This window comes from Trematomus bernacchii, unplaced genomic scaffold (assembly GCF_902827165.1).
Source record: "Trematomus bernacchii unplaced genomic scaffold, fTreBer1.1, whole genome shotgun sequence".
Taxonomy (NCBI): Eukaryota; Metazoa; Chordata; class Actinopteri; order Perciformes; family Nototheniidae; genus Trematomus; species Trematomus bernacchii.
In genome coordinates this window covers 120,744-147,899 of record NW_022987718.1, presented here as the reverse complement: position 1 = coordinate 147,899, position 27,156 = coordinate 120,744, and the positions used below count along the sequence as shown (strand labels likewise).

At 43.1% G+C, this 27,156-nt stretch overlaps 2 protein-coding genes across 3 annotated transcripts in view; one reads left to right on the top strand and one right to left on the bottom strand.

The window, feature by feature from the left end:
- The window catches only part of LOC117492055 (zinc finger protein 239-like), a 69,332-nt gene that overhangs the window by 13,688 nt on the left and 28,488 nt on the right, over positions 1–27,156 (top strand). Inside the window, exons 3-4 of one of the 2 annotated variants that reach the window (XM_034142199.1) lie at positions 9,839–9,904; positions 11,522–13,115. In XM_034142199.1, coding sequence (XP_033998090.1) covers positions 9,839–9,904; positions 11,522–12,388 — 933 coding nt within the window. In that variant the 3' untranslated portion in view covers positions 12,389–13,115. Of the gene's footprint in view, positions 1–9,838; positions 9,905–11,521; positions 13,116–27,156 lie in introns of those variants that run through there. The other variant, XM_034142198.1, reaches the window with a different exon arrangement.
- Positions 16,061–16,873, bottom strand: LOC117492057 (high choriolytic enzyme 1-like). Its single transcript, XM_034142200.1, has one exon. It carries the CDS (start codon positions 16,871–16,873, stop codon positions 16,061–16,063), a length of 813 nt encoding a protein of 270 aa, XP_033998091.1.

The following is a 27,156-nucleotide window of genomic DNA, read 5'->3' as shown; positions in this document are numbered from 1 at the left end:
GCTTGGCAATGTTCCTGAGGTGGAACAAACAGGTACGGGTCAGGAGTTTGATGTGTTTGTCTAGTAGCATAGACTGATCAAAGGTTACACCAAGGTTTTTTATGTTTGCCCTAACGTTACCACTAAATGAACCCAGTTGGCATCCCAGCTAGCGGGGAACGTTCTCACAACTTTGGCGAACGTTACCTACAGGTTCTAATAAGGTTTTAAAAAAACGTTTTAATCTGATGTTCAAAGAACCTTTTTAGGATGTTTATTTTTTCAAATAATGTTCCTATAAGGTTTAAGGTTAACTAAGACATAACGTTTTAACTGCAACATTCAGAGGATGTTATGAGGATGTTATTGAGGCCTGAGATGACAGAAAGTGTTTTATAAAACATTCCTTTAATGTGATATGTTAACAAAGGTGGAACGTTTTGCCTGCAACATTCTAAGGATGTGTTTTGGACGTTGTTGGGGTAACACATTAAAGATGTTCTTTATAAAACGTTCCCTCAATGTTACATGATAACCAAAGAAAAACATTTTGAAAGCAACATTTGGATAATGTTTTCAGGAGGTTATTCTTTTTTTATAAAATGTTCCTGTGATGCGAAATATTAACACGGTCATGGTCAACGTCAGATTTATTTGTAGTGCGCTTTAAAAAACAAACTTGTTGCATTTGTTTGAAAAGGATGTTTAAAAAACCATTCACACCACATTTTCCTTTTTTTTTTTAAAACAAGCATGTAATTCATGATATTGCATGTTTGTGTAGGCATGTCTGAGTTCCCAGCTAGACATTGTTGGTTCTAAAAACATTCTGAGAATGTTACCATTCATTGTACTAGGAATGGTTTCATCGAGACGTTTTATTTTCGTTGCTAGAATGTACTTCTGAAAGGTAGGATAACGTTCTCTAAAAACATTCTTAAAATGTTTGGTGATAACATTGTTCGAACATTATACTGTTTTTGTTTTTTATGCACATATCTCTATTGTCATATGGATCGAATAACACTTAGAAAACCAAAGACAGACATAGAGAAGAACGGACCGACTATCACTGCCCGTCTCTGAAACCCCTGTTAGTGTTTGTTTGTGTTTGTTTCTACTGTGTGTCTCTCTCCCCCACCCCCCTGCCTGCTGGTCTGCTCTACACGGCTGGGAGCAATCTCCAATCAACCACACCTGCAACCTGCTCATCAGCCACACTATGAAAGCCTGCAGCCTGCACTCATTCCCTGCTGGATTGTTGCCGTGAACGGTTTGTTACGTGCCGCTCTAGCTTTTTGCCAGCATATTCTTTGACAACTTTGCCTGCTTTTGCCTCACACTCATTTTTATGTCTCTCCCAGGAGGAATCCAAGGCCTTCCCCACTCCCAAGGCCAGCCAGGCCTCTCTACCCACCCTGGAACAACTGTTTCCCACTGCCGCCATAACCAACCCAGCTCCCCTTTTCTAATAAACAAATGTTACTTTCACCAGCTGATTCCGATTCATCCTTTTACATGTGTTAATAGTCAAATTCCAATAGTTAAAGTGGACCTATCATGCTATATTTGAATAATATAGTGTAGGACCATACCTATATAAGGCATATTTATACTTTTTTTTTTTCAAAATACCAAACAGATCATGCATTTTAGCCATGCCTCATTTCGCTCAATTTGAAAAATGTTAGCTCTGTTTTTGCAAGGGCTGATTCAGTGAGAACAGCACCACCTACAGGCCTGGCATATGTACTACAGCGTCTCCAGCGCTTTCTAACGGCAATGGCCGTGGCTGTCTCCTCCTGATTGGTGGAGTTGGCCCAATAGCCGTAGCGCCACCGTCTTGACGTCAGGACAGTGTTCAAATCTGGATCAGTTTTTATCAGATCCGTTGCATCCCCTTTTTTAGAGATTTGGGTATGGAGGAAAATAGAGAGGGTTGTGTTTTCTGACACTTGGTGAGTTCCCTGGAACACCGGGGACACATATTCATGTATAAAAGACGTACAAAAGTGCATTTTGCATGATAGGTCCCCTTTAAGTAAACTCAAAATCATCCTAATGACCACAGTGGTCAGTCCACGTACCCAGGAATTTTGAGTTGAACAATTACAGGAATATTATGTCTTTATGTTCTAATAATGTAAAAATATGTTAGTAAATTGTTACCACAGAACATTTGCATAATGTTTTAAACATAAAGCATGTTATCCTTCTCTAAAATAATAACATTCTGGCAACATAAAAAAAATCTAACTTGCAGCTGAAAATGTTTTAAGAACAGTCGGGCATAATGTTCTAACAATGTTATCAAAAACATTTTGAGAATGTTTTTAGAGAACGTTATCCTACCTTTCAGAAGAACGTTCTGGGAACCAAAGGAAAACTTCCCGCTGAAAACATTCCTAGAACAATGAATGTAACATTCTCAGAATGTTTTTAGAACCAAACATTTCTAGCTGGGTTGCTACCTTAGAGGCGATGTTATCAGCCGCTGAGATCAAGACTTCCGTTTTTGATGCATTGAGCTGTGGGAAGTTGCTTGACATCCAATCCTCAATTGCAGACAGACATGTAATCAGTTTTGACGGGTTTGAAAGAGAAATATATCTGGATATCATCTGTGTAACAGTGATACGAGACAGTCTTGAATTGGCTAATTAAGGGGACTAGTGGGAGCATGTAAAGGGCAAAAAGAAGGGGGGCTAAAACAGAACCCTGGGGCAGGCCGCAGGATAGGGGAGTGCTGTGTGATGAGAACGGGCCCACCGCCACGGAGAAACTTCTCCCACTGAGGTACGAGGCAAACCACTGGAGAAAAATTAAAATTATGAAATAAAAATTCTAATAAAACAATAATAATAATAATAATACAATAAATAAAATAAAATAACAATATGTAATTCAATCAATAATAATTCAATTATTAGAGGATGTTCCCTGAAAGATTGTAAAATGTCAATGAAGATGTCAGACTTAGTATATTTGTTAATAATTACATACAATACATGGAATTTGTGTGTGTCTGTGTTCCAAGTGAATCTGCGGCCCCCTGGTGGCCAGTTCATAAATGATGTGGCCCCCACCACCATCCAAGTTGCCCATCCCTGCACTAGATATACACAGTAGCCTATGAGCACAGTATGAACAGTATTAACAGTGTGTATGAATATGCTAAGATATATAAAGTATGAAAAAGTGAAGCAGTGCAAGTGTAGTATAAAATATATAGATATTAATTTCATGATGATAAACATTGTGGAACAATGATAAAAATGTGACTGGAATATGAAATATAATAAAATAAAAATTATGAAATAAAAATTCTAATAAGACAATAATAATAATAATAACAATAATAATAATACAATAAATAAAATAAAATAACAATATATAATTCAATCACAATAACTAATTTGAAAAAATATATATAAATAAATGTGGATATCTTTTTACTGAAATGTCTCCTTAACACACGGCCCGTTTCTTCAGAGTATTAATGAGGATGTTGGAGAGCTGCTGATGTAACTAAATAATTCCCAATGTGGGATCAATAACGTTTAACGTGTTAATACTTCATTGCTTGTTTTTTTGTTTGTTGACAGCATGTAAAGTGGCCTTTGGTCCCTTGAAAGGAGCTATAAAAATGTAATCTATTGTTATTATTATTATTATTGATAAGGTATTTGGCTCCCTCTGGCGGTCACTAAGTGTACTCTGCCACCTCACATTTTGCAACAGTACTAGTGTCTTTACGGCAGTTCACAACAGCATCAGACATCAGAGGAGTGGAGGATGACGGCCGGAAGAAGGAAGTGAAGTTGGAGACGCGTGGCAGAAAGCTCAGAGAGAATCGGAAAATTCGGATACATACAGAAACGGTAGCATTGGACTGTTATTTTGGCGGATTTGCATAAACTGTACATTGAGTGTTTCATCATGTCAACCAGCTCAGATGGTAGCCAAAGAAACAATATGGAATGGATGATAGCCAAAGCTGCGAAGAAGAAAAGATCTTTGAGAGAAAGAGATAGTTCAGTAAGAGCTCGAAGTTGGTCGGATTGGTCGGGTGAAGCAGACGAGGCTAAGCAAAACAAAAAATCAAGAGTCAGTCAAAATGACAGCCAAGCAATGTTGAATAAAGAACTAGAACACAAGTGGAAAGTTGTAATAGAATTCAATCAGGATGGTGGGCATTACCACCCGATTAAACTTACCAAAGCAATTGAAAAAGAGATTGGAAAAATTAAATTTGCTAAATTCATGAACAACAAGCGGGTATTGATACATGCCAATAACAAACAGCAGCAGGAAAGATTCTGGGAATGAACTCACTGAATGGGGAGAAAATGAAGGCGCATGTTCCAGGAGCAATGGCAAAACTGAGAGGAGTAATCTCAGGAGTACCATTGGACATGTCAATGGAAGATGTTAAAAGTGAATTAAAAGGAGGCAAAATAGTGGAAGTCACAAGGCTTAAAAGCAAACGGGATGGTACACTCAAAGAAACATTATCAGTTCTCATTCAGTTTGAGAGAACCTTACCTAAGGCAGTACAAATGGGATATTTGAACTTCATGGTTACGGAGTACATCCCCAAACCTCTCAGGTGCTACGCATGTCAACGAATGGGGCACACAGCGCAGCAGTGTAAAGGACAGCTAAGGTGTGCGAGATGCGGAGGAAAACATGAGTATGGAAAATGTGAAAAGGATGCAAAGGTTAAATGTTGTAACTGCGGAGGAGATCACAGTGCTGCGTTTGGAGGTTGTGAAGTGCAGAGAGAGGCCAGAGAGGTGCAGAGAGTTAAGATTACAAACAAAGTTTCATACGCAGAAGCAATAAAGAAAGTAAGGGGAACAGTAACAATCAATAAGACCCCTAGTGGAATGGAGCAGAGCATTACAATACAAAATGTCAGGAACACACCAAAAAGTAATCTTCAAATCCAACCCCACAGCGCCACCAAGAGTACAGAGGATGATGATGTTTTAGGAGTGAAAAAGGTGAATTTTGTGGTATTTATATGCCATACTGTAAATGTTGCATTACAGTTAAAAAAGAAAAGTGATAGAATCAAAGCCATTGTGGAGGCAGCTGGAAAATTCCTTGACATGAAAGATATTAAAGCAGATCAGATACATGCAATGCTAACTATAAATGGAGCTGGGGAAAATGAAAATCAGGATGAGGGTTAGATCCTTAATCATGGTGCTGCACATACTACAGTGGAACGCAAGAAGCCTCATAGCTAATGGGCAAGAATTCAAGAAATATATATATGATCTAGAGCAGGGCTTCTCAAACTCCGGACCAAGGTCCGGATCCGGACCGAACTGCAAATCAATCCGGACCGAACCCTGTGTCCCATTATAAAAAAAAATAAAATTATTATTTAAAAAAAAAAAAAAAAAAAAAAAAAAAATGATTCTGATAAATATATGTACATCATTGTGTACGCGCGTCTTGTGTCTGACGCGTGTCTGATTGTGAGAATGAACGTGCATATATATTTACTTGTGTGTGCGAGCGTGACACGCATTGCAGACCGCAAGTTAACCGCAAGTTTACCTTGACTTTCTAATGTTTCTAATGCCTTTTTTGCCGAGGTTCAAGGCATTGGCTACAGACAAACAGTGCCATTTCTCCCACTAGTTCAAGCCACCATACTGTATGTATGTATGTACTGTATGCTCCTATGTTGTTAATATTGACCGCCATTTCCTTTATGAATATTAAAGCAGCCTCCCTGTCTGTGTCCTCGCGCTGTCCTCACATCCAAGGACCCCCAGACTCGGAGGAGCACAGGAATGTCAGTATTGTTTATGAAGCAGGGTATAGAAAGTACATTATTGAAATGAAAATACTATTTATTTACTTTTACAAACAGTGAGCAGCTGCAGCATGTTTATTGCAGGACATGTGTTGGACACACAGACTGTGTGGTCGGACTCTGTCTCACAGGCAGGTTGCAGTGTAACATCAGAGGAGACTGGGCCAATTTTACATTCTCAAACTGCACCACTTAGAACTAACTAAACAATTATTTTTATATAATTGTATTCAATAACCGTAACAAAATTAAACAATATGAAGTTATTTTTAAATAGGAATACAGATTTGACTTAATGTTTTCATAAATATATTTTTCTCCCAGTTTGTCATGGGACTTATTTTTTACCCTCTCAACGAACCAGAATCGAGAACCGAAAAGAACCGGAATCGAAAAGCATAACCGGAATCGTTCAAATCCAAACGATACCCATCCCTATGTGTGATGCAGTAAAATCTTACCGTAAAAACCGTGGGAAAATGTAAAATACATTACATTACATTGCATTTAGCTGACGCTTTTATCCAAAGCGACTTACAATAAGTGCATTCGACCAACAAGATACAAACTTGAAGAAAACAGAATCATATAAGTACATCAGGTTTCATAGAGCCAAAACATTTCAAGTGCTACTCAACTGGCTTTAGATAAGCCAGTCCTTTGTTAGTAATTCTATCGCTCGAAGTGGAGTCGAAAGAGATGAGTTTTCAGTCTGCGCCGGAAGATGTGTGAGCTTTCTGCTGTCCTGATTTCAATGGGGAGCTCATTCCACCATTTTGGAGCCAGGATAGCAAACCCACGCGTTTTTGCTGATGGGAACTTGGGTCCCCCTCGCAGTGAGGGTGCAGCGAGCCGCTTGGCCGATGCAGAGCGGAGTGCACGTGCAATACGATGCCGATCGATTTTTCTGGACAAGTGAAAAATGTATTCGGACAAGTAAATTGCCAAATTCATTTGTCCATGGACAAGTACTCTCTAAAAACTTTTTCTTACACTGTGCAGATAGAACATCTAAAATAGACTTTTCACACCGAGTCAGATTTTGGTTCTTTTGGGGAGGTGGAGACAAATCATATTGTTTGGTGGATGCAGTTTCTGTCCTTCTGTTTACCGCATCATTTATGAGAATACATGTCATAACATTAAGACAACATGTTCGAGGTGGTTTTCAATAACATATCCGTATTTATTTCTCCAAGTTATGTTTTTGTGTGCACTGAGGAGTCTCAAACAGGCGTTTGTTTAATAGTTATAAGATTGGCTTTAATCCATTTTTGCAAATGAATTCTTCCTATATGATACATGGTAATATTTTATTTATGGTATTTTCACATATTTCTCTCCATTCTTCCTTCTGCCAATGGTGTCGTAGTTTCTCGTCTCCCGTTGTTGTGCGTACCCATGGGTCAGAGTGTCCTCCCGTCAAGTTTTTCATAAATCGCAAAGATTGCTTAGAAAATGGTAGTTTATAAATGAGGCCCCAGGGCACTAACACACACACATCATGGTGACCGGACATCTCCTTCATAAAACTAATAATAGAAGAATAGAAGAATAGGGAGGGATGAAACCCTCTTTAATGGTCACACATGCAGAGCACACAGCACACACAGTGAAATTTGGCCTCTGCTTTTAACCCATCCTAGTACAAGGAGTCTAGTACTAGGAGCAGTGGGCAGCTATTGTACAGCGCCCGGGGAGCAATGGGAGTGGGGGGGAAGGGGGGTGTCCGGTGCCTTGCTCAAGGGCACCACGGCAGGGCAGGAGGTGAACTGGGACCTCTCCAAGTAGAAGTCCACACTCCATATTTAGGTCTGGTCGGGGACTTGAACCAGCGACCCTACGGCTCCCAGTCCAAGCCCCTACTGACTGAGCCACTGCCGGACTAATAATAGGGAATAGGGGGAATAATTGTGTTCAATGTGTGTATGTGTAGAGGTGCGTGTGGTTAAAACGTAGCAGCCTGCGGTTGCTCTTTAGCTGTTCTAATGAAGGTAAACACAGTGAAGTAAACCGTAAAAGGCACAGATCTTTGCAGCTGGTGCTGCTCTTCTCAGATTCTGCTGAGTTACACGTTACTGCCTCCTGGTGCTGCAGAGATTTCATGAAGTGAAGGAGGTACGGCCCGGCTCTGAGGCTATAACAAAAACCGGAGAGCCGAGACGAGGTGCGACAATATAACAATAATTTAAACAAATAAATGAGCGAAGCCAGCAACAGGTCCCCCGAGGCTGGCACGGAGAGTGTGCCCAGAGGAATGAGAGCGAGAGCCGAATGTCCCTAAAAAGAAGTCCGAGTTCGAAATATATCTAAAGTAATGTATGCACTGCCATTTCCCCACATAAACATAACAGTCTGCAATGAAACGTCCTTCTCCTGTGCGCTCCACTTCCTACTTGGCGCACCGGTAACTTTCTCCTGCGAACAAGTTACTGGGTGTTTCTCAATCTCGAGTACGCTTGCTTGGTAGCACATGTCTGCCGAGCATCTTGCTTCAAAAGCGAGTCAAGAATACTTCCTGGCATTCGGAAAACAAAGAGTGGAACAGGCTAGCAAGTGTGCAGGTGTGCGTCATATGAGAGGCCCCGCGTTACATCTTCCGCCACAGATTTGGGGAAATTGGTCCGTGCGCAAAGCATTGTGGGGATTTTAAGACCGCGGAGTCTACTCATGTGCAGCCTCGATATTTCTCCAAACGGAGTACGCCGGGCTCGGTAGATTTCCAAGTATGCTGGAGATTGGAACAGTACTTCGGCGGCACTCAATGACGTAGTATGCTTGAAATAGTGGCTCTGAAGCAGCTTTACTCGCGATTGAGAAACACCCACAGTCTCTCACTCCTTTCTTTCATTGCCCTTTAGGGGCTTCGTACAATGCAAATGCAAATATTTTATTTTAAAAAGTAAAGTCCTTTAGAGTCATCTGTCTCAAGCCTAAGTCAAGTCTCAAGTCGTGAATACCAAGTCATGTGACTCAAGTCAAGTCATGTGACTCGAATCCCCCACCTCTGGTTTATACTGTGGTTAGAATGTTGCTGTATTACTGTATCAAATATAATACAAATATAATAAACACAAACTGTCTTAACATCCCCACAATGCTTTGCGCACGGACCAATTTCCCCAAATCTGTGGCGGAAAATGTAAGGCGGGGCTTCTCATGTGATGCACACCTGCACACGTGCTCGCCTGTTCCACTCTTTGTTTTCCGAATGCCAGGAAGTATTCTTGCCTCGCTTCTGAAGCAAGACGCTCGGAAGTCATGTGCTACCAAGCAAGCGTACTCGAGATTGAGAAACGCCCAGAGTAGCATTAAATGGAAATACTCAAGTAAAGTAAAAGTACCTCTAAATGGTACTTAAGTACAGTTCTTGAGTAAATGTACTTCTCTCCTCTGTTACGAACCTACGAAGTAGCTGTAGATTTGTTTTGTTGTGTCTGTCGGTTGTATTGGGTTGTCCGGTTTTCTGTCAGCTGTAGTTGTGTTGATTTATTTCAGAGACACAGCTGGAGAAGGAGCACTATTATTACAGTCTTTTTTTGTAGTCCTGCCGGAGTTTCTTTATTTTTAGCCGGCATGCCATGGCGCTGTGCAAGATTCCCATCTCAAGCAACTTCTTCGAACAACGGTGCGCTGGGTTTTTGTAGCGAGGAAAAACAATGGCGACTCTACAAAACATTTTCACAGTTGTACGGGGCGTGGTTTGCAATTCGCCCCGCCAATCAGCACTGGGGCACTTTTCACCCACAGGAAAGTACGATCTCTCAGCGGGCTCTAAAAATGGGGGTAAAAGTTCCCGAGATTAAGTACGATTGTTGGTGTGAACGCGACATAAGGGGTACTAACGGAACTAAAAGCGAAAAGTACGGTGAAAAGTACTCCGGTGTGAACGTGGCTCTTGAGTAAATGTACTTCTCTCCTCTGTTACGAACCTACGAAGTAGCTGTAGATTTGTTTTGTTGTGTCTGTCGGTTGTATTGGGTTGTCCGGTTTTGTGTCAGCTGTAGTTGTGTTGATTTATTTCAGAGACACAGCTGGAGAAGGAGCACTGAGAGAAACACGGAAGAGAACAAAAAGACCCCTGGAGCTCAGGTCAGTGTGCACTTCATCACAATATATTCCTAACACTGTTATCCCCAAATGAATTAATACAGTGTTAATGCACAGTAACCATTGAATTCAGAACTCCTAGCTAACTCCAAAGTCAAAACTACTGTTTGTGCCTTTGCTAATATAATAAACAACACTCTACAGAAACATTATTAACCCAAATGTGACATATACTGTATGTATGTCTACATTACAGGGGTGGGGGAAATAATCGATACAGCATCGTATCGTGATAATAGCCTTGTTATTCTGTTACACTTTCTCACACACACATAAATACAGCAGTTACACTTTCTCACACACACATAAATACAGCAGTTACACTTTCTCACACACATAAATACAGCAGTTACACTTTCTCACACACACATAATTACAGCAGTTACACTTTCTCACACACATAAATACAGCACAGTGTCTCAACCCGACCTATTTTCTGCAAACTTGCAAACTCTTTGAAATAGCTGAATCAATAAATTGGCATAGTTTAAATAAGTTAAAATAAGTCAAGTTAGTCGTCAGTTTGTTTAGCATTTGGCCGTGTAATATACCGGATAATGTGCAGCGAGCCGGTCATTATTGGAAAAAGAAACCCCGACAGTATGATCAGAGGGACGGACGCGAGGCGGAGGGATCTTGATCGGGTGGTTTACGTTTGAGATGTTCCTGCATCACTGTGGTCGGAGGCCTCGTTCATTGTTATGAGAGCCGCTCATTGGCGCATGAAGTCAAAATGGCCTGACATTCTCAAGAGCAAAACGTCACAAATTACCCATTATGTCTTGCTGTCGAGAGCATAGAGCATGCCAGTTGAGTTTTCCATTAAGCCCCGCCTCTAATCTCCCTCACTCAGCTCAGTAGAATGAATGGAGAGAGAAAATACATCTGGATTCAGCTTTTAGCGCATTTTACAACTTTTAAAACCTAATGATTCAAATAAGGGCTATTTAGTTTTATTACTGCGTAGTTTATTTAGTTAAAATATTTACAGACATCTCATTCCCAATAAAGAACGTTGCTGTGTTTACTTTGGTTAGAACGTTGCTGTATTACTGCATCAAATATAATACAAATATATTAAACACAGTTATATTAGTAAAATAAGTATTTTGTTAAAGGTGGGGTAGGTAAGTTTGAGAAACCGGCTCGAGATACACTTTTTGTTATATTCCAAGGAATGCTCTTAACATCCAGATAGCAATGAATATCTGAAGTGCTTTGACAAAAAATCCATAAAAAAATGTCATCTGTGGAAGCCGTAGTACTGTAAAAAGCACGACCAATCATTTTAGCCGGCCCGGCTAAAATAACTGGATGGCCTACCTGCCTGTCAGCCTTCCATCTGTGCACAAACTTATCTCGTGCCCTCATTGGTCATGTGCGCGTTCGTGTGTGTTGGAGGAGGGGCTCTGTAAGGAAGTGGCAGATTTTCTCCGGTTGTGTATTTTCAAATTCTAGCGATCTCGAGCCGGTTTCTCAAACTTACCTACCCTACCTTTAACTCAAGGTTTATATTAAGCAAGTTTTTATTGTGTTAACTGTATATGTATTTATGCTTTTTAGATTTACTTTCTCTCATTCTCTGTCCGTCTGTTTTAGAAACCGAAAGGAAGAGAGAGATGTCACAGCTGTCCGCAATGTGACAAATCCTTTACATCATCTGGAAATTTAAAGCGCCACCTGCGTATTCATACAGGAGAGAAACCATACAGCTGTGAAGAGTGTGGGACAACGTTCACTAGATCACATCATCTCAAAACACATCAACGTATTCACACTGGAGAAAAACCGTACCGGTGTGAAGAGTGTGGGGAAACGTTCACTACATCAGGTAATCTAAATTCACATCACCGTATTCACACTGGAGAAAAAACGTACAGGTGTGAAGAGTGTGGGAAAACATTCACTAAATCAGGTACTCTAAATTCACATCACCGTATTCACACTGGAGAAAAACCGTACTGGTGTGAAGAGTGTGGGAAAACATTCACTAAATCAGGTACTCTAAATTCACATCACCGTATTCACACTGGAGAAAAACCGTACTGGTGTGAAGAGTGTGGGAAAACGTTCAATAGATCAGATGCTCTCAAAAGACATCACCATATTCACACTGGAGAAAAACCATACTGGTGTGAAGAGTGTGGGAAAACGTTCACTACATCAAGTGATCTCCAAAAACATCACCGTATTCACACTGGAGAAAAACCGTACAGCTGTGAAGAGTGTGGGAAAACGTTCACTACATCAAGTGATCTCCAAAAACATCACCGTATTCACACTGGAGAAAAACCGTACTGGTGTGAAGAGTGTGGGAAAACATTCACTACATCAAGTGATCTCCAAAAACATCAACGTGTTCACACTGGAGAAAAACCGTACTGGTGTGAAGAGTGTGGGAAAACATTCACTACATCAAGTGATCTCCAAAGACATAAACATGTTCACACTGGAGAGAAACCATAGTGGTTTTAAGAGTGTGGGAAAACGTTTTCTCAAAGTATTCACCGAATCCATTCTGCATAGTTTTGAACAACTATGAGAGCCAAGCTAGCTGTTTCCTCCTTCTGATGTCCTGAGAGCTGTAGTTATATTTTAAGAGTCTTTCTGAATGGAAGTCTGACGAACAGACTTCAATTCACAGCCAGTCTTGTTTGATGTCCCTGGGGTCCTCCTCAGCTTTTTAAATATCCCTAAATTCCGCAAAATAAAATGGGTGAGGCTTTTCTCCACTACGCTCCCAAACTGTGGAACACCAGGAAATATCAGAGAGGCTCAGTGGACATTTTTAAACGCCTTCTAAAGAAACATCTCTTTAGATTAGCTTTTTATTAGCAACCCCCAACTTTAAATGGTTCTTTTAGTCTTTATTATTTACCTACTTTTATATTGTTCATTTATGATATAGGAAGGGTTTTTATCTTATATTAGTCATTTAACAGTTTCAATAACATTTATTTTTACGTTGGTTTCTTTATATTTTAATCGTTTAAACTTTATTAGAATTATGATGTTTTTATTACTATTCATTTGTATTTGTATTTCTGTTGTACCTATATGTTCACTTTATTTTATAGGGTTTTATATTGTTGCATCTATTCACTTTTCTTTTGTCTTATCTTTCTGAGAGAAATCATAGTTTTTTTTACTGTATTTAATTTGTTATTATCATACCTTTTACCTCCTTGTGTATCTTAACCTGTTACAACAGGCGTGTTCACACCGGAGTACTTTTCCCCATACTTTTCCCGTTTAGTTCCGTTAGTACCCCTTATGTCGCGTTCACACCAAAAAGAGTACTCATGCCCCTTTCACACCAACGCGTTTTCAGCGCCGGCTCGGAGCTAGAGCCTGAAAAGTACCGGTTTTTCCTGTTCACACCGCAGCGGCGCCACCTCTTAGCTCCGGAATCCGGTTCACTTCCAGCTCCAAAAAATTGTCGGTCTAGAAGCAAGAGCTTCGGAGCTAAGAGGCGGCGTCGCTTACGTCTCTCTTACGTCGAGGCGTGCAGGAAACTAAACCCACCTCCCCTGAACATGGGTCGACTGAAGAGTCTCGTCATGCCTGCCTACAAGCAGTAGCGCTGAGCAAAGTGACTAGAAGGCAACCACACACTTATAAAAAAAAACACACTTTATAAAGTCAGGCAACACTAACCAGGCTTCGTGTGATTCTGTTTATTTGTACCTTACTTTGACCATCCGTTCGCTGTTATTGATCATTGTGGAGAGCAGGCAGACGTTTTGTTTGTTATTATAGCAGCTATCGGGTGGAATCAATACATTGGCTGCACAGGTTGTCATGTCCGACTATCACAAGTAGAATCATAATGAAAAATACGCCGGTAAAATGTGCCTGTAGAAAACGGCTTAGCAAGTAGTCAGTTTAGCTTCGGTTGCTATGCTAACATCACCCATGTTATACCAGAGAAACTTTCATAACAGCGTTGTGATGCCAAACAGCGTCAATTCAGACTGACACACATTCACAGTGTGTTCAGTCAGACAGTGAATACTTTAGAGATGTGTGAGCTAACCCGGAGCTAACGGGAGAATAAACTCCCGTGGAAGAGCAGCCAGCACTGCAGCGGTCGGTAAATGCCGATTTACTCGGAAGGCTTCAGTAGAAGCAGCTGGGAGTCCCAGCAGCTTCTACTGAAGCCAGTCCCCAACTCCGAGGACTTCCGGCCGGGGACTCCGGGTGGCAGTATACACCGTGAAGTTGTTTGCGGCCTGCCAGTAAACCCAAAGCAGAAGAAGACGAATTGACGTCAGCGGCTCATTTGCGTAATCTTCCCTCAGGGAAAAGTACTCCGGTGTGAACGCGATTGGTACTTAGTGCCCTGGGGTATTAAGTGCCGGGTCACTAAGTACGGCAAAGTACTTGGTGTGAAAGCGGCTTATGTTATATTTTGCTGCATGTATCTGTAAAGGTCTTAACATCTGAAGGGACTTTCTTGTTGTTTATTTTTAACTTGTGATGTGTCGCCATTTTGTAAAACACTTTGAGCTGCACGTGCTGTATGAAAAGTGCTGTATAAATAAAGCTTTATTATTTCAACAGTTTTGTATGTTCTAACCAGCGTTCACACTATGCCAACACAAGGCCACAGAGATGCTGTTTCTCCAATTTAATTCATGTTTGTAATGGTTCCTGAACTATGAAGAAATGTTTTACTATTCTGTGTTTCAACCATGGTTTCCTAATAGCCTTGTTATTCCATATATAATATATTGGTAACACTTTATATTAAAGTGGACCTATCATGCTATATTTGAATAATATATTGTAGGGCCATACCTATATAAGGTATATTTATACGTTTTCTTTTTCAAAATACCAGATCATGCATTTTAGCCATGCCTCATTTCGCTCTATTTTGCTCTCCTCCATCCCTGTCTTTGCATGCGCTGCAGCTGACCACGCCCCCCTGCAAAGGAGGGGGCTGAGTTACGAGCGTCATGTTACCATGCCACTGTGTTAGAAATGTTGTCTGATGGGGAGGCTTCTCTGGACGAGCCTCCTGCTCCAAGTTCTGTAGCACTAGCTCCCACAGAGCCTTCTCTCCCGTCTCATTGATTCCCTCTCTCCTTTCCTGCTGAAAGATGGTGAGTGTACTCAGGGACGAGGAGTCATTTAACCAGCCGCCAGTAGGAGTCAGGCTTTACTTTCTTTTATATCAATAAAGAAAAAGTAAATCTGTTTACAGTTCTGTTTCATATGGATGTTGAGAGGTATCCATAGATCTCTTCATTTTGCTCTCAAAGTGCACCAGATTGATGCATTTAACTTCAATATTTAAAACAAATCTTCCCGGGGGAGCATGCCCCCGGACCCCCCTAGAGGGTGTCAGGTCCACTCCCCACTTATAAATGTTGCACTTGACCACTGCACCCCCTCTAATCTCAGATGCACCCTGAGTCATTTTGTTTAAGTACAGTGAGCCTTTCTAAAATATACAGTAAAGAGACAAACCCACCAGCATTATAGGATACTATGTGACTTTGAGCCAAATACTTGTTTTTGGGCTGTATAAATAAATTGACTTGAAACAGTTGCTGATTTAGAGTACTGGCACGTTTTTTATTCCAATTCAAGCACTGATTAGCATTAGCCCAGCGCAGAAACACAGAGAGACTAACTTATGGCAACACAAAAGAAAACATGGGAGCGGACAGTGATGTTCATCCTCAATTCATTTTTGGTCAGTTTTGATCAGAATAGTTTTTCAGTGCAAGATAAAGCTTGACATTAATTGCAGAATTGTAACTTTCACCTCACGATCCAATACTGATACAAAAATACAGAAATACACAATTCCTGTGTGACTTTACAGTGAACTGAAAATGATAAGATGAATACATGCACCATGTCGGCATTGCATTCATGTGCATATGTGTGTATTTTTTTTTAAAGACACAAATGATGAAAATAACTAGACAGCAATCAGTAATCTCTGCATTACTTTTATTCCAGATCATTTAGGGATATGACGGTCATATAATCTGCCGTTTGAACATTTGAAGAAAAGTTAAATATTTGATGTTGTTTCCATACGTCACAGTGTTTTTTGATTAATTACAGGAAAAACAAAGCAGAAAAAGTATGATTTGTTTGCATTTATCATCAGCATTGTTATTAGCAACGGTAGAGCTTGTTGATCCTCACGATGTCCAAGCGGGACAAGCCCTTCCTCTGGCCGATCTGGACGTTGGGGTTTGGGATGGGGGTGATGGAGTCCCTCCCCCGCTGGATGGAGAAGGCTGTTTTTCCATAGTGCATGATGGAGGTGTAGTCGTAGGGGGTGTTCAGGTTGTTGGTGTCATGCCTTTTGAAGTTGTAGGCCATCTGCGGGTTGATGTTCTGCCAGTTGATCCTGACGTGTGAGTCGCGGTCGCTCCTGGTCTGTTCGTGCTGGAAGCCCAGAGCGTGGTTGATCTCGTGCTGGATGGTGCCATGGTAGACGCAGCCCCGCCTGTTGAGAGAGAGCACCTGTCTGCCTCCTGTTCTGCCCAGAGAGGAGTAACATCCACCCTTGTTCTCAATGCTGATGTAGTCGTACTGGTTCCGACGGGGGGCGAAGCGGAGGCAGGTCTTGCTGTGGAAGGCATTCATAGCGTTGGTGATCTTCTGTCTCTCCAAGCTGGTGAATTGACTGCTCGTGGTGAAGGGGATCGTCACCAAGCCGTTGGAGCCTTTCTTCCACAGGCAGCTCTGGGACCAGCACTTCATGGCGTTTCTGGTTTTGGGAACCACCAGGTCGCCTTCCAGCAGGATCTCATCTGTGGCGATGTTGGAGGTCAAAATCCTGGTGGTGATGTCGACAGTGTCCTCTTCGTCTACTTCTTCTTCTTCTTCTTCTTCTTCTTCTTCAATTCCTTCCTCCTGGAGAGGAAGTGCCTGAGAGAGGCCGAGCAGGAGCAGCAGCAGCAGGCTGGCAGAGGGAGTCATCTTCAGGGTCGGTCTGGAGGCTGTGGAGCTGCTGTGGAGAGACTCCTGAAGCTTGCTGTTTGACTCAGTTCAGTCCAGGGACTTTATACTCTCCTCTACAGGAGTGTCTGCAGGAGGATTATGGGTTGGTGTCTACACTGCTAGGCCTGAACAAACCTCTGAAGGGAGGACTCCACAGACAAACCTGCTTTTTAAACATGTTTGTTATTTCTGGTCATTAGATGGATAGCCTCAGCTTTATGTTGGATTTATTTAAGGAGACACTTTTCATGTTCCTCAGACAATAAGACCTCACATTAGAACCTCTTTAACAAACTAACCTTAAGAAGGGTAATGTACATTTAAAACTTGCAAGTGAGATTTGTTTTTCAAACATTTTTATTGATTGTATTATTTCAAAATAGTTTTTTATACTAATAGACATACACTATTTGGACAGGAACAGATCATTTATGCCAAACAAATACAAACAGCATCTGAATATTTGGAGACTGATCTGTCACTGGGTCGACACTTTATATACAGTAAGGGTCATTACCAAGTGAAATAAAAAAACACACAGACATCTTTAAGTACTAAAATCAAGATAATTCCCTTTTTACATTTGCGGCAGAAGTTGATGTCATGTGAGCAGAGGTTAAGAATTATAGTAAAAGGAAGCTCATATCTCAAAACGTCAGCTCTTGGCTTATGTTTGCCATGTCTGCAATCGTAGTTTAGCATGCAAGTATGCTAACGTTTTTTTAAATGAGTAATACACATACAGTACAGCTGAGCGAGGCCAATGGGAATGTCATTAGTTTTCGAGGTCTTTGGGAAAAGATCAAAGTATAGGACCAATCAAAATGTTGGCCTGATGAATGAGCTTTAGGAAAAGTCTGATATCAACGCAAGTGATTAAAATGTATTGTTAGGGGTCATGAATGTGTGCACCCAATTTCATGGCAATACATTCAACTAGTTGTTACGAAACCATAGATGTCAACCTCATGCCGACCTTAAAGTAAATGTCTAGGTATCAAAAATGTTGGTAGGAATACCTATCTTGGGCTCAGGAGAACTGTTGCAAATATTATGGCAATTAATCCATGTTTAAAATAATTGTTCAGTCTGGTCCGAAGCACATGATGAAACGTTATCACGTTTTTGACCCGTTACTAGTTGTTATCAGTTTCGTTGTGTTGCTACAGAGGAGGCAGATTGGGAAGACTGCAGCTACTGCAGGTTGCTAAAATAAAAGTGAAACTTAACAATCACAGTTTTAAGCACCTGGTTAACATTGTGAATTTAAACAGAATAATGTGCAAGCAGCATTGAGCGGGTCTTCGACGCACCGCAGGCTGTTGTCCGCACGTCGAGGTGTGTGTGTAGGTGTCTCGAGGACTCGGCCGTTGGCAAACGTGGGAAGTTTCAGGCCGATCGGACAACGTACATGGGATTTACAGCAGTATCATAAACATTGTGTTTGATGGCAAGTGATCTGTCGCCATGGCAACGGCATTTGATGACACCCCATAATACGCCTAGATGTGTTGAGGGCTGCATCGGTATCAAACCTGTGAAGTTGTGTGCCGTTTGGAGCATGTTAACTGGAGTTACAGCGACTCCGTGTTTAATGGCGAGGGATGCGTTGCCATGGAAACGGCATATGATGACATCCCAGAATTGGCGTAGAGCTGTTGAGGGCCGGACCATTAACTGTCATCTGAAGTCTGGTGCAGTTTGGAACCTTTTCCATCGAGTTATGACAACATTGTGTTTTATGGCGAGGGATGCGTTCCCATGGAATAGGCATATGATGACATCCCATAATTGGCATAGTGCTGTTGAGGGGCGGACTAGTAGCCATCATCTGAAGTCTGGTGCAGTTTGGACCATTTTCCATTGACTTAAGACAACATTGCGTTTTACGGCGAGGGATGCGTTGCCATGGAAACGGCATATGATGACATCCCATAATTGGCATAGTGCTGTTGAGGGGCGGACTAGTAGCCATGATCTGAAGTCTGATGCAGTTTGGATCATTTTCCATTGACTTAAGACAACATTGTGCTTTATGGCGAGGGATGCGTTGCCATGGAAACAGCTTTTGAGGAAAACTCACTATTGTCATATTGAGGTGTTGAGGGCCGGACCATTAACTGTCATCTGAAGTCTGGTGCAGTTTGGACGATTTTCATAGGAGTAACGGAAACATCGGGTTTTTTGGCGAGGGATGCGTTGCCATGGAAACGGCATACGGGGAGATCTCAGATTTCACTTAGAGCTGTTGAGGGCCGGACCATTCACTGTCATCTGAAGTCTTGTGCCGTTTGGAATCTTTTCCATTGAATTAAGACAACATCGTGTTTTATGGCGAGGGATGCGTTGCCATGGAAACGAAGGCGTGTCATGTCCTTAAAATGAAGTCCGAGTTTGAAATATATCTCAAATAATGTATGCACCACCATTTCCCCTACATAAACATAACAGTCTGCAATCAAACGGTTGTCTCCTGTGCGCTCCTCTTCCTACTTGGCGCACCGGTAACATGCTCGTGCGCACAAGAGGCTGAGACCTTAGGCTGAGCCGCCGAATCCCTCGGAACATCATAAAAGCCATTTTCAACGGTTTTCTGGTGAAAGATTAACTAGCTACTGGATGAAATAATATGACTGGTGGCATAGGTGCGAAAATTATACACTTTTTGAAAAAAATATGATAAAATATTTTTATATATTTATAATTCTGCAAATATTACGATAAACTCACAGCTATTTCGCGGCCGCGGGGTTGGGAACCCCTGGCCTAGAGCAAAAATACTTACAGCATATATTTAGTGATTTTAATGTTAACATTTGGACCCAATTTGCCTGACTTGACACATGGAATAAAACATGGGCGTCGGAAGCATCCTCAATGTGGGTGAGACAATTTGACGTTGCGTGTGGGCAGGTGGTGGACCTCACCTCCTCTAGAGGGGTCCGGGGGCATGCTCCCCCGGGAAGATTTTTTTTTTAAATGTTGAAGTTAAATGCATCAATCTGGTGCACTTTGAGAGCAAAATTAGGGACTAAATCTATGGATACATCTCTCAACACCCATATGAAACAGAACTGTAAACAGATTTACTTTTTCTTTCAACATTTATTTGAACAGCAAGTGGAGGCAAAAGTGACTGCACCCAAAACAATAAACCTGCTAGCTAACTAGCCTAAACTCAGTAACAGAATGACCTCTGAGTCAGACGTCACTTCCCCCTTTTCTCTCCTATGGGTGCAGCCCCTTGAACCCCGTTTCCCTGCCAACCCCCCTCCCCCTCCCCTATGCAAGCCCCTCCCTCTGAACCCAGGGCTCGCTACAATACTGTATACTGTATACACAAACTATACAAAAACGCCTTTACGCTTTGGAGCTTGTTTATCCATCTGTAAGCAACTGCCAGCTAGGTCTCTCAGTCACTCACTTCTGATCGTTCCTGTCAGCTGCTACGGGCCTGATGTGTGAAAGTGAAACTATCTGATAGATAGAACATATGTAGCCTATCAAAATGGCCCAGCCCAGTGGGGTGTGGGCCACACCCTACTCCCAGGGAGTGGCCGGAACACTTACAAATGTGGGCCGGTAGGATTTAGGCAAAAAAAAAGATATATATTATTTTTTTATTTTTTGGCCCTCCGGTCCACGCACAGCACCGGCCCACCGGGAAAACTCCCGGTATTCCCAATGGCCAGTCCGCCCCTGGTTGTGTCTGTCGGTTGTATTGAGTTGTCTTGTTTTGTGTCAGCTGTAGTTGTGTTGATTATTTCAGAGACACAGAAGGAGCTCTGAGAGCAGCATGGAGGAGAACAAAGAGACCCCTGGAGCTCAGGTCAGTGTGCACTTCATCACAATATATTCCTATCACTGTTATCCCCAAATGAAAGATCACAACCTGTTTAGAAAATACAATATGAATGCACAATATGGTTAGATATAGGTTAGAACGTTGTTGTACACGATAATACTTTAATGGTCAGATCAAGTCTGAAATGTGACTTGCATCACAGCAGCTCCATGTGTAACATCAACATAAACAAATATCAAGACACAATACATGAAAAACAAACAACAAACATGTAACATAACGTAGGGTTACGTATGGTAACCCATGTTATATAAGCACAGCGGAGCCCTCTACTGGACTCTATGGGTACTCCCCTCAATCCTATCTATGCACGCATTCTTTCACTGAGACTTATACCCGTAGCCGGCCCCCTGGGCGGGCCTACCTGAATGCGCGCGCATCCACTGCATAAGAGGCGGCCCCGCCCGCTCACTGCTATCCCTTTACTTTCTCTTTTAGCTGAGCAGCATAGGCAGCAGGGCTTCCATAAGTAGAGGGCTCCGCTGTGCTTATATAACATGGGTTACCATACGTAACCCTACATTATATCTCTCACAGGCTCGATGTATACCCGCTCTGCTGTCCCGCGACAGTACTGCTCCAACCCCCTGTTTCAGACCGGCTTCCTGTCTAGCAGCCGCTGCGCCTCCCTCACCTCTCCCTCGGCCAACGCCAAGGAGAGAAGAAAAAGAGGCTGCGGCGGGCCGGGCACACCCTGACACGCTTACCCCACGGAGGTGTGCCATAACGTAGAGATTTTTCTCCCCCTGTCTTAATGCAGGGAAAAGAAAAAAAACCCAGCCCGGCTAAAATAACTGGATGGCCTACCTGCCTGTCAGCCTTCCATCTGTGCACAAACTTATCTCGTGCCCTCATTGGTCATGTGCGCGTTCGTGTGTGTTGGAGGAGGGGCTCTGTAAGGAAGTGGCCGATTTTTTCCGGCTGTGTATTTTCAAATTCTACGCACTCGAGCTGGTTTCTCCAAAATTACCTACCCCACCTTTAAATAAGGCTGTTGAAACAGCCATGGCTCATGTAGAGTGTGTCCCAGCGGGGACCCCATCCGGAGACGATCCGGGGACCCCCAAAACCGGAGGTTGCCCCTCACCGAGGGGGGGATGGTCACCAGCCGCCGTTTGTGTCTCTTGAGATCTAAACACAGGCTGGAGAACGTCTGCAGGCGGCACATATGCAGTAGGGATGCCAGAAACTGACCATGATCAAATTAAAAAATCGGACAGCCCTGGCGAATATTAATCGATTATTCGCCGCAAAAAAAGTATTTTCGCAGAGCTTGCATTTTACTTAATTTGCACTTGTCACTTCTCTTCTTTGAACGTGCCGCTTTGTTCATCTTTAGTTGTGTTGTTCTCACTGTTCTGTATATCGCCAATAAATCAATCGCACGTGTGACGGAGGGGGGGGGCATACTCTCATGCCCCGGCTGTGCAGCGGCTGGAGTGCCACCTCCACGCACTTACTGAACATGCGGGGGGACAGGGAGTAGCCGAACGGCAGCCTGTTGTACTCGTAGGCCACCCCATGGAAGGCCAAACGTACATACTTTCTGTGTTTCGGAGCAATTCCGACATGAAAGTAGGCGTCCTTCAGGTCGATGGTTGTAAACCAATCGCCTGGCTGCACCAGTTCCAATAACCGTTTCACAATCAACATCTGGAACGTTTTTGCGTACAATGTGAAGGTTCAGACCACGGAGATCCAGAATGGGCCTGAATTTGCCTGTTTTCTTGGGCACCAGAAAATACAGAGAATAATGCCCCCTCTCTCTGTCCCGTGTGCGCACAACAGATACCACCTGTTTTCGCACTAAAGTCTGAACCTCTGTTGAGAGAAAACCCTCTTTCTTTTTATTGTTTCCCAACCCCGCTACGCCGGCCATAATGTCCCTGTACCCGCATAATGCGGTTTATCACTCTCACCCGTGCATGCACACTAGCTGCCTCCTTTACTGGAGTCACAACCTGGGCAGCGAGTGGGGAACTGTACTGTAAACATTACGTGGCCGTGTGGGTGTGTGAAAAGAAGAGACACTCAAACTGGAATGCATTTTATCTTTTTTATTTTGAAAAGAAGACTTTAAAACCAGTGGGTCAAACAGGGAGGAGGCGGGATTCGCTCTCGCGTCCTGGCCGGAGAAATCACCTCTCTCCTGGAGGACGGAGCTCCCGGTACCCCTCTGCCCACCCGGATGTCTGCGGAAGCAGATGGGCCGCTAGGCTATCCTCCAGTGGGGCACACCGGGACACTCCGTATCTGAGTGGCTCTCCACCTTGAGGATTCCTGCCCAAGTAGCCACCGTAGCCTTAGTTTTCAGTGGCTGCCGCCACATGGCTTCCACACACCGCCAGATGTCCGGCAGGGGGGGTGAAACGAAAGCCGTCTGTGCTGGACGGCCCGCGCCGTAGAAGCCCTGACGCAGGCGGCTCACCGGCCTCGGAGGTATCTGTGGCGGAAGTGGCAAGCCTGCACGCTCCGCCGCCCTAGCCATCACCGCCGAGAAGTCCTGACGAGCCGGCCTCTGCTGATGGCCTTCCAGGCGGTCAGCGGAAATACCGGACGACGAGGTGTCATCATCGTCGTCCTCCTCTCCGATGACCGGACCCGTCCGGGCTGCTGGGATGGCGAAGACGAAGGGCACTCCCTGCACGAGGTCCTCCATCTCCACTACGTCGAGCTCTGGGTCCTCCACTCGCGAGACGTAACACCCCTCGAACACCGCCACTCTGTGTAGGCGGCTGGATCGGGTCAATAGCTGACAGGCGCTGCAGACTGCCGATGGAGGCAGGTTAATCGCCGCGTGGTCAGACCCCAGACACTCGATACACCGAGTATGGGGATCATCACTTCCGATAGAACCCGGACACGAAGGACAAGGGCGCTCCTCAGATGAGTCCATATTCGATTGTCCGAAGAAAAACTTGTCCTTGTTCCTTTCTATCCTGTTATCTCTCGCTCACTTACTCAAATAGCTGCTTAGCTGAAAGAGAAAGGGATAGCAGTGAGCGGGCAGGGCCGCCTCTTATGCAGTGGATACGCGCGCATTCAGGTAGGCCCGCCCAGGGGGCCGGCTACGGGTATAAGTCTCAGTGAAAGAATGCATGCATAGATAGGATTGAGGGGAGTACCAATAGATTCCAGTAGATGGCGGAGCCTGTGAGAGATATAACAGCAGGATCAGTGAGAGAAAACCTGCTCAAAGAGCCTTCAGCGTGCATTTGATCTGGATTCAGGTCTGTATTTACTGAGAGGATTCACTGGAGCACAAAGGATGCTTCAGTCTGACTTTATTGAATCTCCATTAGATGGCAGCAGTTCATATTCTCTGTTGCATTGCAGTACTGTAGAACAGACACAATCACAGATGTAAAGAACAACAGAAGAATTTCTCTGCTCGCCCAAAAAGACCTAAGGCGGCAGAGAAAATACATTCTTTGTTTTGTCCGTTAGCACAGATATTCAATATGCTCTTTCCATGACAGCAGGTGGTCAATCATTACACCCAAGTGTTTGTATGAAACTCCCTGCTTGATTTGATCTGTATGCATGTGGGAAATTTTGAACCCATCGACTCCAGAATGTAAAATTTTTCACCGGTCCTGACGTCCGTGCACAATCTCCCTGCATGAATGGCGTGGTAAAGCCCTCAAAAACAGGTTTGAACCCGAGCGGGAATACTAACATGAAATCTACGAATAATAGACCCTCCAGAAAAACGCGATTATGCGATCGCATAATTTACCGCATAATCAGCAAAATGGCGCAGATTTTTAAAAGGGCGCATATTTATTAAAAGGTCGCATAATCCCCGCATTTTTCCACACAAAGTTGAGGGAAAAAAAAGTTAACGTGAAGTAGTGATGTCATCAGCTCGCGCAGGTAAACAACACCGTAGAGTGAATGTGTGGAACTCACACGAGAGAGAAAACAACAAGATCAGCGCCATATAGATTATTATATACTATTATACTATTATTATTATATACTATTATACGGCTCTGACCAAGATGAAAAAATCGAATCCATCTCATTTGCCTACGAACATTTCTGCTAAAGACCGGGCAAAGCAGTACCCTGATGTCTTGCACGAAAGTGGGGGGAAACTATTCTGCACCCCGTGCAACTGTGTGTTGGAGCATAAGAGAAAACTTTGATTCATTCAAACATTCGAAAATGCTTTCTGCTGCTGCGGACAAGAAAGCCAAACAACTCGCGTTCACCGAGGCATCAACCTCCAAAACCCTTTCGAGGGCTACAAGAAACGAGGTGAGCAGCCTACAAGATTGAAGCTGGTCAGATAACGAACGAGTAAATGAAAACAGAATGAGGCGGAGAAGAGTGTGTGTGTGTGTGTGTGTGTGTGTGTGTGTGTGAGAGAGAGAGAGAGAGAGTGATTAAAATAGCCCATATATAAATACATAAATAACACTTTGTGATGTAGCTTGCTTCTAGTATGCTTGTTTATCATAGGAACTCTTTAAAGGGCTCACTTTCATTCAGTAGTAGCCTAGTAACAGGGTGTGGGAGAAGAATCACCTTTTTTCCGCTTCCCGCATATTTCGCAACTTTTCGCATATTTAGCATATTTCCGCATATTTCGCAACTTCACCGCATAAAATCACATAAAAACCCCGCATGTTTAATCGCATAATCAAGGATTTTAGCCCGCATAATCAAGGATTTTAGCCCGCATAATCAAGGATTTTAGCCCGCGTTTTTCTGGAGGGTCTAGAATAACAATAGGTCTTCGCACACTTCGTGCTCAGGCCCTAATTAAGTACTCTGATGATACTGCAATAATATCTCTGCTAAGTAACACAGACGACCCTGAGCTGCACCAACAGGCTGTAAATCAGGTGGTTGAGTGGACTGATAACAATGCTCTTGAGATCAACACCAAGAAAACTGAGGAAATCGTTTTTGGCTCACCATCTGACTCCCATTGTCATGCTTGCTAGCGCTACCTATATGTAAAGCGTTTTTGAAAAATGTACATTGCCGCACCGTAACTCAGATGGATCTGAACTTTTGCACACTTATCCAGGTGGACCTGCTCTACATAAAGTTTTTGTAATTAGCATAATGTTAAAAACAGTGCAATATTATCCTAAATTTAGACATACTCTGGGGGTGACTATGAACTGAGACGTAAAGTGTCGCGACGAATGACAAATGTGGGCGTGGCCTATACTTTTTTTTTAATTGCGATAGCGTGAAATGCGCTACGGACGCGAAACTTGGGACACACGTCACAGCCCACAAACTGTTGGCGACAGTACAAAAAAATCGTGCGTTTTGGCAAAAAACGGCTCAGTAGCGCCCCCTATTGTGCGGTAGTCACATATAGTTTCTCAGAACTTCACGAATTTTGGCAGAGACATTCCTCATGGCATGGCGGAACTATTTCGCATTTGCTTCCATTAGCCCCGCCCCCGACAAAGTCGGCCATTTGGAAAAATGTGTGTTTTTCATGCATTTTAAGGACATTTTTGCGTACTTCTCCTAGGGGAATGATCGGAAAAATTCCAGTCCAGGACAAGTTCATCCCCTATCTTATATGATGCTATATTGTCAAGCCAATTTTTGATAGCTCAATCGTGGCGGTCGTAAGCTAACAGCGAATACACCGTTTTTGACGATTTACATGTCACAAATGAATCCAAACTACTAGCATACAGTTTTACCGATATTCACAAAATGCTGTATATACATTGCTCTTATGAATCTGGACATTTTTCAAATTGCGTTTCATTAGCCCCGTCCCCACAGAAATGTGTGTATTTTATGCATTTTAAGCACATTTTTGCAAACTCCTCTTACGGCCCGTCCACACAGCAGCGTTAAAAGAAATCTTGGAGGTGGGTGCATCTGAAGCTTGGGGATTTTTTGCGAGCAAGGCACCAACAACCAATCACATGAATCTCCCGCCCCCGACATACGAAGCAAAAAAAACCGAAGTAAACTGGATATAAACTCCCCAAACAGGCGAAAACCTACCACTGTCTCTGCCACCTCCCTCCATGCCTGGCTCCTCCGGTTTATATCCCGGTAGGTAAATAGGGACTGGTCATAAAGCACCGGGTGATTCCCTACCGCTAATTTCTCCTCCATTTTTTGGAATATGAGGAAATGACCTGCAGTATGTCTCTCCCAGCTTACACGCGGTTTGATTGGCTAGAGCTTGAACTGTCAGATTTGCATACACGGGATTTGATTGGCTGACGCTTCCACCTCAGCTTCAAAAGTTGAACATTGCTCAACTTTGAATCCTGAATGACGAATGTGTGCCTGGCCCATATTAATCAGAGGCCATTACTACCACATGCTGATTAATCCATAGTCGGACATTAAAGGTGGGGTAGGTGATTTTGGAGAAACCAGCTCGAGTGCGCTAGAATTT